The sequence below is a fragment of the Babylonia areolata genome, chromosome 28 (assembly GCF_041734735.1).
Source record: "Babylonia areolata isolate BAREFJ2019XMU chromosome 28, ASM4173473v1, whole genome shotgun sequence".
Classification (NCBI taxonomy): domain Eukaryota; kingdom Metazoa; phylum Mollusca; class Gastropoda; order Neogastropoda; family Buccinidae; genus Babylonia; species Babylonia areolata.
In genome coordinates this window covers 6,611,595-6,624,094 of record NC_134903.1, presented here as the reverse complement: position 1 = coordinate 6,624,094, position 12,500 = coordinate 6,611,595, and the positions used below count along the sequence as shown (strand labels likewise).

Genomic DNA, 12,500 nt, shown 5'->3' with positions numbered 1-12,500 from the left:
TATGTATGGATTAATTACTATTCTGTACGCATATACACAGAACATAAAATATAAATTTTACTTCTTTTTTGTTTTGTTAAACAGAATACCTTTTTTTTCTTTTCTTATTTTTTTCTGCATTTACTGTCCTATCTTTTGAACCATGTAACCAATCTAAAAAACCCTCACACACACACACACACACACACACACACACTCACACACACCTCATCCCCTCAAAAAAAAAACACCCACACAATAACACACTCATTCTATCACACGCTGGCCATTTTCAGCATCGACAAGCCCACCCAAACAGGGATTCATCAACACACAACGTAGTCGTATGGGCCACACACCTGAAAAGATGCAACCTACCCCCCCCCCCCCCCAGCCACCCCCCACACCAACCCTCACCTGACCACTCCCACCACCACCACGCCATCCACCCCTCCCTTCCCCCCATCCTCACCCAAGCCGGTTTTCCACCAGGACACGAGGATGTAGGCCCCGATGAGAACCGCACCGATGGGGTCGATGAACACGATGTTCTCCTGACCCGTCTTGGCGGCAAACTGCTGGGATCCTGGAGACACAAACACACACCCCATGCAGACACACACGTCATGATCATGTCATCAGTGTTACCTCGTAAGGGTATTGTATTGTAGTATTACTCTTTTTGTCACCTTACGTGGGGTGATGGCCTAGAGGTAATGCGTCCGCCTAGGAAGCGAGAGAATCTGTGCGCGCTGGTTCGGATCACGGCACAGCCCCCGAAATTTTCTCCCCCTCCACTAGACCTTGAGTGGTGGTCTGGACACTAGTCATTCGGATGAGACGATAAACCGAGGTCCCGTGTGCTAGCATGCACTTAACGCACGTAAAAGAACCCAAGGCAACAAAAGGGTTGCTCCTGGCAAAATTCTGTAGAAAAATCCACATCGAAAGGAAAAACAAATAAAACTGCATGCAGGAAAAAATACCAAAAAAATGGGTGGCGCTGTAGTGTAGTGACACGCTTTCCCTGGGGAGAGCAGCCCGAATTTCACACAGAGAAATCTGTTGTGATAAAAAGAAATACAAATACAAATACAAATACAGATCTTTCTGTTGGGCTGCTCTCCCCAGGGAGACCGTGTCGCTACACTGACAGCGCCACCACTCCCTTTTTTTTTCTTTTTCTTTTTTTTGTTGTTGTTCTGCCTGCATTTTATTTGTTTTCCTATCAAAGTGGATTTTTATACAGAATTTTGCCAGGGACAACCCTTTTATTGCCATGGACTCTTTTTATGTGCGCTAAGTGCACATTACACTAAGGACCCCCGGTTCATCGTCTCATCCGAATGACTAGCATCCAGACCATCACTTAAAGGTTTAATGGAGGGAGAGAAAAAATACTGGCGAATGTGGGATTTGAACCAGCGCGCTCAGATTCTCTCGCTTCCAAGGCGGACGCTTTACCACTAAGCCAACACCCCGTTTGTGAGACATTTGTAACTGTTGCTTCCATCTTCCTGATTGCTGCATTTGAAACTCCGGCTGGCGGGCGCCATAGCCGAATGGTTAAAGTGCTCGACTTTCGATACGAGGGTCCCGGGTTCGAATCACGGTGACGGCGCCTGGTGGGTTAAAGGGTGGAGATTTTTACGATCTCCCAGGTCAACATATGTGCAGACCTGCCAGTGCCTGAACCCCCTTCGTGTGTATATGCAAACAGAAGATCAAATACGCACGTTAAAGATCCTGTAATCCATGTCAGCGTTCGGTGGGTTATGGAAACAAGAACATACCTAGCATGCACACCCCCGAAAGCGAAGTATGGCTGCCTACATGGCGGGGTAAAAACGGTCATACACGTAAAAAGCCCACTCGCGTATATACGTGTGAACATGGGAGTTGAAGCCCACGAACGCCTAAGAAGAAGAAGAAGAAGAAACTCCGGCTGAGCGTATTATCAAAGACACAAATCTGCTTGATTCTTTTTATTTACAAATACTGTGCTGCATTCTCTCTCTCTCTCTCTCTCTCTCTCTCATTTTCTGTCTTTCTCTCTCTTCTTTCTCATATTCTTTCCATTTCCCACTCACTCACTCACTGTCTGTCTGTCTGTCTCTCCCTCCCTCCCTCTCTCTCTCTCTCTCTCTCTCACATGTGTCACACACACACACACATGCTTCTTCAAACACACACACATTCACTCATGTACACGCACAAACACACACACACACACACACACACACACACACACACTCACCAAACATCCATATCCATATGCATGCCTCCACACACACACACACACACACACACACACACACACCCTACCTAGATAGCCACAGATGAGAGCGACAGCGTTGGAGAGGACGTCATTACGATGATCCTGCATCAGGATACCAACAGAGGTGGACAGGAGGTCGTGCTTCCGCCCCACAAAGTAACACATCAGGAACAGTCCTAGTTTGACCACTGAAACCACATCATTGTCATCATCATTATCATTATCACTGCACAGTCACAATCCTAGTTTGACCACTGAAACCACATCATTGTCATCATCATTATCATTATCACCGCACAGTCACAATCCTAGTTTGACCACTGAAACCACATCATTGTCATCATCATTATCATCATCATTATCATTATCACCGCACATTAACACATCAGGAACAGTCCTAGTTTGACCACTGAAACCACATCGTCATCATCATTATCATCATTCTCACCACACAGTAACACATTAGGAACAGTCCTAGTTTGACCACTGAAACCACATCATTGTCATCATCATTATCATCATCATCATTATCACCGCACAGTAACACATCAGGAACAGTCCTAGTTTGACCACTGAAACCACATCATCGTTATCATCATTATCATTATCATTATCACCGCACAGTAACACATCAGGAACAGTCCTAGTTTGACCACTGAAACCACATCATTATCATCATCATTATCATTATCACCACACAGTAACACATCAGGAACAGTCCTAGTTTGACCACTGAAACCACATCATCGTTATCATCATTATCATTATCATTATCACCGCACAGTAACACATCAGGAACAGTCCTAGTTTGACCACTGAAACCACATCATCGTTATCATCATTATCATTATCATTATCACCGCACAGTAACACATCAGGAACAGTCCTAGTTTGACCACTGAAACCACATCATCGTTATCATCATTATCATTATCACCGCACAGTAACACATCAGGAACAGTCCTAGTTTGACCACTGAAACCACATCATTATCATCATCATCATTATCACTGCACAGTAATACATCAGGAACAGTCCTAGTTTGACCACTGAAACCACATCATTGTTATCATCATTATCATCATTATCATTATCACCGCACAGCAACACATCAGGAACAGTCCTAGTTTGACCACTGAAACCACATCATTGTCATCATCATTATCATCATCATTATTATTATCACCGCACAGTAACACATCAGGAACAGTCCTAGTTTGACCACTGAAACCACATCATTGTCATCATCATTATCATCATCATTATTATTATCACCGCACAGTAACACATCAGGAACAGTCCTAGTTTGACCACTGAAACCACATCATTATCATCATCATTATTATTATCACCACACAGTAACACATCAGGAACAGTCCTAGTTTGACCACTGAAACCACATTATTATCATCATCATCATCAACACATCATGATCATCATCACCACATCCTTATCATCATCGTCACATCATTATCACCCCCCCCCCCCCCCCACCCCCCTTCCCAACACCCCCTTTCCGGTCTTACCGATGGTGCTGGCGGTGATGACGATGGTGGGGACTTCAAAGCGAGGCACCCCGCTTTTCTCGGAGGTGAAGGCGATGATTTTCTGGATGGATTCAATGATGAGCTGAAAGGAGGCCAGCGACATGATGACCGACAGGACCACGATGGCCAGTGGCTCCAGCCGGCGTTTACCTGACACATAATAATAATAATAATAATAATAACAGACAGGTGCAATAGCCGAGTGGTGAAAGCGTTGCACTTTCAATCTGAGGGTCCCGGGTTCGAATCTCGGTGACGGTGCCTGGTGGATAAACTAAAGGGTGGAGATTTTTCAGATCTAACAGGTCAACATATCTGCAGACCCCCTTGTGCCTGAAACCCGTTTGTGTGTATATGCAAGCAGAAGATCAAACACGCACGTCAAAGATCCTGTGATCCATGTCAGCGTTTGTTGGGTTTATGGAAACAAGAACATACCCAGCATGCACACCCCCGAAAACGGGAGTATTGCTGCCTACATGGCGGGGTAAAAACAGTCATACACGTAAAAGCCCACTTGCATATATACGAGTGAACATGGGAGTTGCAGCCCACGAACGCAGAAGAAGCCTACGACCCACGCACACCTCCCACCTCACCCCCGCACCACAACCCTCATATAAACACACTGACACACACACATTAAAGGTGTGATGTGTAGTGACAGGTGTTGATAAAGGGTGTGATGTGTGTGTGTGACAGGTGTTGATAAAGGGTGTGATGTGTGTGTGTGACAGGTGTTGATAAAGGTGTGATGTGTGTGTGACAGGTGTTGATAAAGGTGTGATGTATGTGACAGGTGTTGATAAAGGGTGTGATGTGTGTGTGACAGGTGTTGATAAAGGTGTGATGTGTGTGACAGGTGTTGATAAAGGGTGTGATGTGTGTGTGACAGGTGTTGATAAAGGTGTGATGTGTGTGTGTGTGTGTGTGTGTGTGTGTGTGTGTGTGTGTGTGACAGGTGTTGATAAAGGTGTGATGTGTGGTGACAGGTGTTGATAAAGGTGTGATGTGTGGTGACAGGTGTCGATAGAGGTGTGATGTGTGGTGACAGGTGTTGATAAAGGTGTTATGTGTGGGTGACAGAGGCTGATAAAGGTGTGATGTGTGGTGACAGAGGCTGATAAAGGTGTGATGTGTGGTGACAGAGGCTGATAAAGGTGTGATGTGTGGTGACAGAGGCTGATAAAGGTGTGATGCGGTGACAGAGGCTGATAAAGGTGTGATGTGTGGTGACAGAGGCTGATAAAGGTGTGATGTGTGGTGACAGAGGCTGATAAAGGTGTGATGTGTCATGACAGAGGCTGATAAAGGTGTGATGTGTGGTGACAGAGGCTGATGAAGGTGAGATGTGTGGGTGACAGAGGCTGATAAAGGTGTTATGTGTGGGTGACAGAGGCCGATAAAGGTTTTATGTGGTGACACAGGCTGATAAAGGTGTGATGTGTGGTGACAGGTGTTGATAAAGGTGTGATGTGTGGTGACAGGTGTTGATAAAGGTGTGATGTGTGGGTGACAGAGGCTGATAAAGGTGTGATGTGTGGGTGACAGAGGCTGATAAAGGTGTGATGTGTGGGTGACAGAGGCTGATAAAGGTGTGATGTGTGGGTGACAGAGGCTGATAAAGGTGTGATGTGTGGTGACAGAGGCTGATAAAGGTGTGATGTGTGGTGACAGGCTGATAAAGGTGTGATGTGTGGGTGACAGAGGCTGATAAAGGTGTGATGTGTGGGTGACAGTGGCTGATAAAGGTGTGATGTGTGGTGGCAGAGGCTGATAAAGGTGTGATGTGTGGTGACAGAGGCTGATAAAGGTGTGATGTGTGGTGACAGGTGTCGATAGAGGTGTGATGTGTGGTGACAGAGGCTGATAAAGGTGTGATGTGTGGTGACAGAGGCTGATAAAGGTGTGATGTGTGGGTGACAGAGGCTGATAAAGGTGTGATGTGTGGGTGACAGAGGCTGATAAAGGTGTGATGTGTGGTGACAGAGGCTGATAAAGGTGTTATCTGTGGGTGACAGAGGCTGATAAAGGTGTGATGTGTGGTGACAGGCTGATAAAGGTGTGATGTGTGGGTGACAGTGGCTGATAAAGGTGTGATGTGTGGGTGACAGAGGCTGATAAAGGTGTGATGTGTGGGTGACAGAGGCTGATAAAGGTGTGATGTGTAGGGAAAAATACAGCAGGAGAAGGATGAGAAGAAGAAGAAGACAATAAAGAAGAAGAAGATGGAGAAGAAGGAGGAGGAGGAGGAGGAGGAGAAAAAGAAGAGGTTGAAGAAGAAGAAGAAAAAGACAATAACGACTCTGACCAGAAGGGTACATATAGGGGAAGAAGACAAAGAAGAAGGAGTAGAAGAAGACAAAGAAGAAGAAGAAGGTGAAGATGATGAAAATGACAAGGACTCTGACCAGAGGGGTAGATGTAGGGGAAGAAGATGAAGAAGAAGAAGATGAAGAAGAAAAAGAAGGAGAAGAAGAAGACGAAGAAAACGACGAGACCAGCGAGGCAGATGTAGGGGAAGAAGAAGAAGAAGAAGGAGTAGAAGAAGACAAAGAAGAAGAAGAAAACGACGACAATGACACTGACCAGAGGGGTAGATGTAGGGGAAGAAGATGAAGAAGAAGAAGAAGAAGAAGAAGATGAAGAAGAAGACGAAGAAGAAGAAGAAGATGAAGAAGAAGAAGAAAACGACGACAATGACACTGACCAGAGGGGTAGATGTAGGGGAAGAAGATGAAGAAGAAGAAGAAGAAAACGACGACAATGACACTGACCAGAGGGGTAGATGTAGGGGAAGAAGACGAAGAAGAAGAAGAAGAAGAAGAAAACAAAAACGAAGAAGAAGAAGAAGAAAACGACGACAATGACTCTGACCAGAGGGGTAGATGTAGGGGACGAAGAGGAAGAAGAAGAAGTAGTAGTAGAAGAAGAAGGAGAAGATGAAGAAGAAGAAGATGAAGAAGACGAAGAAAACGACGACAACGACACTGACCAGAGGGGTAGATGTAGGGGTTGGAGCGCTGCATGGCCCGGGAGGTGTACCAGATGACGACACCTGACAGCAGGTCCACAGCTGAGTCCACCAGACTGCCGATGATGGAGATAGACCCAGACAGCCCCACTGCCACCGCCTTCACCACCAACAGCACCTGTCACCCGCATGTCACACCTTTATCAACACCTGTCACCACACATCACACCTTCATCAACACCTGTCCTCCACACATCACACCTTTATCAACACCTGTCACCCACACATCACACCTTTATCAACACCTGTCACCACACATCACACCTTTATCAACACCTGTCACACACACACATCACACCTTTATCAACACCTGTCACCCACACACATCACACCTTTATCAACACCTGTCACCCGCATGTCACACCTTTATCAACACCTGTCCCCAACATGTCACACCTTTATCAACACCTGTCCCCCACACATCACACCTTTATCAACACCTGTCACCCACACATCACACCTTTATCAACACCTGTCACACACACACACATCACACCTTTATCAACACCTGTACCCATATATAGCACCTTTATCAACACCTGTCACCACACATCACACCTTTATCAACACCTGTCACCCACACATCACACCTTTATCAACACCTGTCACCACACATCACACCTTTATCAACACCTGTCACCCACACATCACACCTTTATCAACACCTGTCACCACACATCACACCTTTATCAACACCTGTCACCCACACATCACACCTTTATCAACACCTGTCACCCACACATCACACCTTTATCAACACCTGTCACCACACATCACACCTTTATCAACACCTGTCACCACAAGCCACACTTTAAATAACACCTATCACCACACATAAAAACCTCCACCCCAAAACACTTGCACCCTCACATCACACCTTTGGAAACACCTTAACCACACAGTACACTTTAACAACATCATGTCACCACACATCACACTTTTATCAACACCTGTCACCCACACATCACACCTTTATCAACACCTGTCACACACACATCACACCTTTATCAACACCTGTCACCCACACATCATACCTTTATCGATAAACACCTGTCACCACACATCACACCTTTATCAATACCTGTCACCACACTTTGCATCTTGAACAACACATGTCCCCAGACATCACATCTTTATCAACACCTGTCACCACACATCACACCTTTATCAACACCTGTCACCCACACATCACACCTTTATCAACACCTGTCACCACACATCACACCTTTATCAACACCTGTCACCACACATAAAAACCTCCACCCCAAAACAACACTTGCACCCACAACACATGTCCCCAGACATCACATCTTTATCAACACCTGTCACCACATGCCACACCTTAAACAACACCTATCACCACACATAAAAACCTCCACCCCAAAACAACACTCGCACCCACACATCACACCTTTGGAAACACCTTTAACCACACATTACACTTAACACTTTAACAACATCCTGTCACCACACATCACACCTTTATCAACACCTGTCACCACACATCACACCTTTATCACCACCTGTCACACACACACATCACACCTTTATCAACACCTGTCACCACACATCACACCTTTATCAAAACCTGTCACCACACATCACACCTTTACTACCTTCAACACCTGTACCCATCAGTTGTTTTTTTTAACGAAAACTGCGGATCGTACCCAGCAAACGTTGGTCGAAATCCAGGGCTCTAACCATTTGGCCTCTGAACCCCTTCACAAACTGTACTCTTGTATGACGGGCGCAATAGCCGAATGGTTAAAGCGTTGGACTGTCAATCTGAGGGTCCCGGGTTCGAATCTCGGTAACGGCGCCTGGTGGGTAAAGGGTGGAGTTTTTTCTGATCTCCCAGGTCAACATATGTGCAGACCTGCTAGTGCCTGAACCCCCTTCATGTGTATACGCAAGCAGAAGATCAAATACGCACGTTAAAGATCCTGTAATCCATGTCAGTGTTCGGTGGGTTATGGAAACAAGAACATACCCAGCATGCACACTCCCGAAAACGGAGTATGGCTGCCTACACAGCGGAGTAAAAACGGTCATACACGTAAAAGCCCACTCGTGTACATATACGAGTGAACGTGGGAGTTGCAGCCCACGAACGCAGAAGAAGAAGAAGAAGTACTCTTGTATGAGGAGGAAGGAGGCAGAATGGTTAAGACACTCACCTGCCAATACAGAGAGTCTGTGAGGGTCTGGGTTCGAATCCCGCTCTCGCCCTTTCTCCCAAGTTTTGACTGGAAAATCAAACTGAGCGCTCAGTCTAGTCATTCGGATGAGACGATAAACCAAGGTCCCGTGTGCAGCACACACAGCTCACTGTAAAAAGAACCTATGGCAACAAGAATGTTGCCATATATATATATATATGCATGCACTCAAAGAATGACAGAGCGTGTTGGGTTATGCTGCTGGTCAGGCATCTGCCTAGCAGATGTGGTGTAGCGTATATATATATATATGGACTTGTCCGAACACAGTAACGCCTCCTTGAGAAACTGAAACTGAAACTGAAACACCTGTCACCACACATCACACCTTCACTGCCATCAACACCTGCACCCACCAGTTTTCACCAAAACTAGGGATCAAACCCAGCAAACTTTGGCGAAAATCCAGCGCTCTAAGCATCTGGCCACTAAACCCCCTTCACATATTTTATTCTTTAAAAAAAAAAAAAAAAAAAAAAAAAAAATCAGAGAATGGACCACGGAGGGTAGCGACTCACAAAGTTGGCAGCGAAGGAGACCTGAGAGAGTCGCTGGGCCAGCCGGTGACTGTTGGCCTGCTCCAGGAGATCATCCCCGTCAGATAACCCCTTCTCCTCCAGAGCCTCAAACTCCTCGATCAGCTTGTCCTGGGCACGGTAGTACTTCCTGGGACAACACACACCTCCCTGTTCCAATGCTCGCTTCTGTGCGTGCTTACACAGGACGTAAAATGTTAGTTACCCCCCCCCCCCCCCGTTCCAATGCTCGCTTCTGTGCGTGCTTACACAGGACGTAAAATGTTAGTACTTCCTGGAACAACACACACCCCTCCCTGTTCCAATGCTCGCTTCTGTGCGTGCTTACACAGGACGTAAAATGTTAGTACTTCCTGGGACAAGACACACCTCCCTGTTCCAATGCTCGCTTCTGTGCGTGCTTACACAGGACGTAAAATGTTAGTACTTCCTGGGACAACACACCTCTCTGTTCCAATGCTCGCTTCTGTGCGTGCTTACACAGGACGTAAAATGTTAGTACTTCCTGGGACAAGACACACCTCCCTGTTCCAATGCTCGCTTCTGTGCGTGCTTACACAGGACGTAAAATGTTAGTACTTCCTGGAACAACACACCCCCCCCTGTTCCAATGCTCGCTTCTGTGCGTGCTTACGCAGGACGTAAAATGTTAGTACTTCCTGGAACAACACACACCTCCCTGTTCCAATGCTCGCTTCTGTGCGTGCTTACACAGGACGTAAAATGTTAGTACTTCCTGGAAACAAACCCCCCCCCCCCCCCCCCCCCCCGTTCCAATGCTCGCTTCTGTGCGTGCTTACGCAGGACGTAAAATGTTAGTACTTCCTGGAACAACACACCCCCCTCCCCTGTTCCAATGCTCGCTTCTGTGCGTGCTTACACAGGACGTAAAATGTTAGTACTTCCTGGAACAAGACACAACTCCCTGTTTCCAATGCTCGCTTCTGTGCGTGCTTACACATGACCTAAAAAGTAGTACTGGCCTGGCATACACACATAAACGGTATACCAAACCCCTCGTTACTTCGTGCGTGTGCATCACAACAGGAAGTAAAAGAAGACTTCCTGGGGAACAATACACACTCACCTGCCAATCAGAGATCTGTGGGTCTGGTTACACACGTACGCTTTTCCAAGATTTTACTGGAAAATCAACTGAGCACCAGTCAGTCTTCTGATCAATGTACCAGTTCCTGTGCAGCTACACAGCACTGTAAAAAAATGCAACAAGTAATGTGTCCTGGAAACATCAGAGACCTCCCTAGTTACACAATACTTATTTTTTTGCTGCACACAAGACTAAAGTGTTGGTACTCCTGGTCAGACACTCCTAGCAATGTGTGTAGCGTTTATTTGGACTGTCCTAACACAGTAACGCCCTATGAGATACTGCCTGAACAGAACACCTGTCCAACTCCCTGTCATGCCTTACACAGACATAAATGTTTTCACTGGGATCAAACCACCCCCAAAAGCTCGCTTCTGGCGATCGCGCTTAACAGGCCATAAAATTTATACTTCTTAAAAAAAACACAACAAAAATCCAGTTAAGGGCCCGTTGGTGTGACTCACAAATGGACGAAGAATAAGTTAGTACTGTTGCCTGGCCAGAGACACCCCTCTGATAACCTTCTCTCGTCAGCTAAACCTCGTAAACTTACTGGACGTAGTACTTCCTGGGACAAGACACACCTCCCTGTTCCAATGCTCGCTTCTGTGCGTGCTTACACAGGACGTAAAATGTTAGTACTTCCTGGGACAAGACACACCTCTCTGTTCCAATGCTCGCTTCTGTGCGTGCTTACACAGGACGTAAAATGTTAGTACTTCCTGGGACAAGACACACCTCTCTGTTCCAATGCTCGCTTCTGTGCGTGCTTACACAGGACGTAAAATGTTAGTACTTCCTGGGACAAGACACACCTCTCTGTTCCAATGCTCGCTTCTGTGCGTGCTTACACAGGACGTAAAATGTTAGTACTTCCTGGGACAAGACACACCTCTCTGTTCCAATGCTCGCTTCTGTGCGTGCTTACACAGGACGTAAAATGTTAGTACTTCCTGGGACAAGACACACCTCTCTGTTCCAATGCTCGCTTCTGTGCGTGCTTACGCAGGACGTAAAATGTTAGTACTTCCTGGACAACACACACACCCCTGTTCCAATGCTCGCTTCTGTGCGTGCTTACGCAGGACGTAAAATGTTAGTACTTCCTGGGACAAGACACACCTCCCTGTTCCAATGCTCGCTTCTGTGCGTGCTTACACAGGACGTAAAATGTTAGTACTTCCTGGAACAAAACACACCCCCTTGTTCCAATGATCACTTCTGTGCATGCATACACTGCACGTAAAATGTTACATGCCTGTCTGAGTGTGAATGTGTGCATGCCTGAAATCTGATTGAATGACACAGGAAACGAATGATGAGTGCCCGATGGCAGCTGTCAGTCGGCTCTACCCAGGTAGGCAGCCTGTTGTGCAAATGACCCCAAGTTTGTGAAGCGCTTAGAGCTTGGTCTCTGACTGGGGATAGGCACTATATAAGTATCCATGTCATATCCTATTTGTAATTATTGTCTGACATTTCTCCTCATCTCCGTAATCTGCACTGGATCACTAACAGAGGCGAGAATTAAATACAAAGTTGCATGTCTCAGCCTTTCTGCTATCCACTCCACTGGACCAGCCTATTTGTATTTTTTTTGTATTTGTATTTTTATTTCTTTTTTATCACAACAGATTTCGCTGTGTGAAATTCGGGCTGCTCTCCCCAGGGAGAGCGCATCGCTACACTACAGTACCACCCATTTCTTTTGTGTGTGCTTTTTCCTGCATGCAGTTTTATGCGTTTTTCCTATCGCAGTGGATTTTTCTACAGAATTTTGCCAGGAACAACCCTTT

The 12,500-nt window shown here is 46.2% G+C and overlaps 1 protein-coding gene across 1 annotated transcript in view; it reads right to left on the bottom strand.

Annotated features, from left to right (window-relative positions):
- The window catches only part of LOC143301979 (uncharacterized), a 21,409-nt gene that overhangs the window by 1,574 nt on the left and 7,335 nt on the right, over positions 1 to 12,500 (bottom strand). The window contains exons 4-8 of the mRNA XM_076616460.1: positions 9,579 to 9,726; positions 6,800 to 6,956; positions 3,784 to 3,954; positions 2,305 to 2,445; positions 452 to 565 (exon numbers count right to left, since the gene is read on the bottom strand). Of these exons, the coding sequence (XP_076472575.1) occupies positions 452 to 565; positions 2,305 to 2,445; positions 3,784 to 3,954; positions 6,800 to 6,956; positions 9,579 to 9,726 (731 nt within the window). The remainder of the gene's footprint in view (positions 1 to 451; positions 566 to 2,304; positions 2,446 to 3,783; positions 3,955 to 6,799; positions 6,957 to 9,578; positions 9,727 to 12,500) is intronic.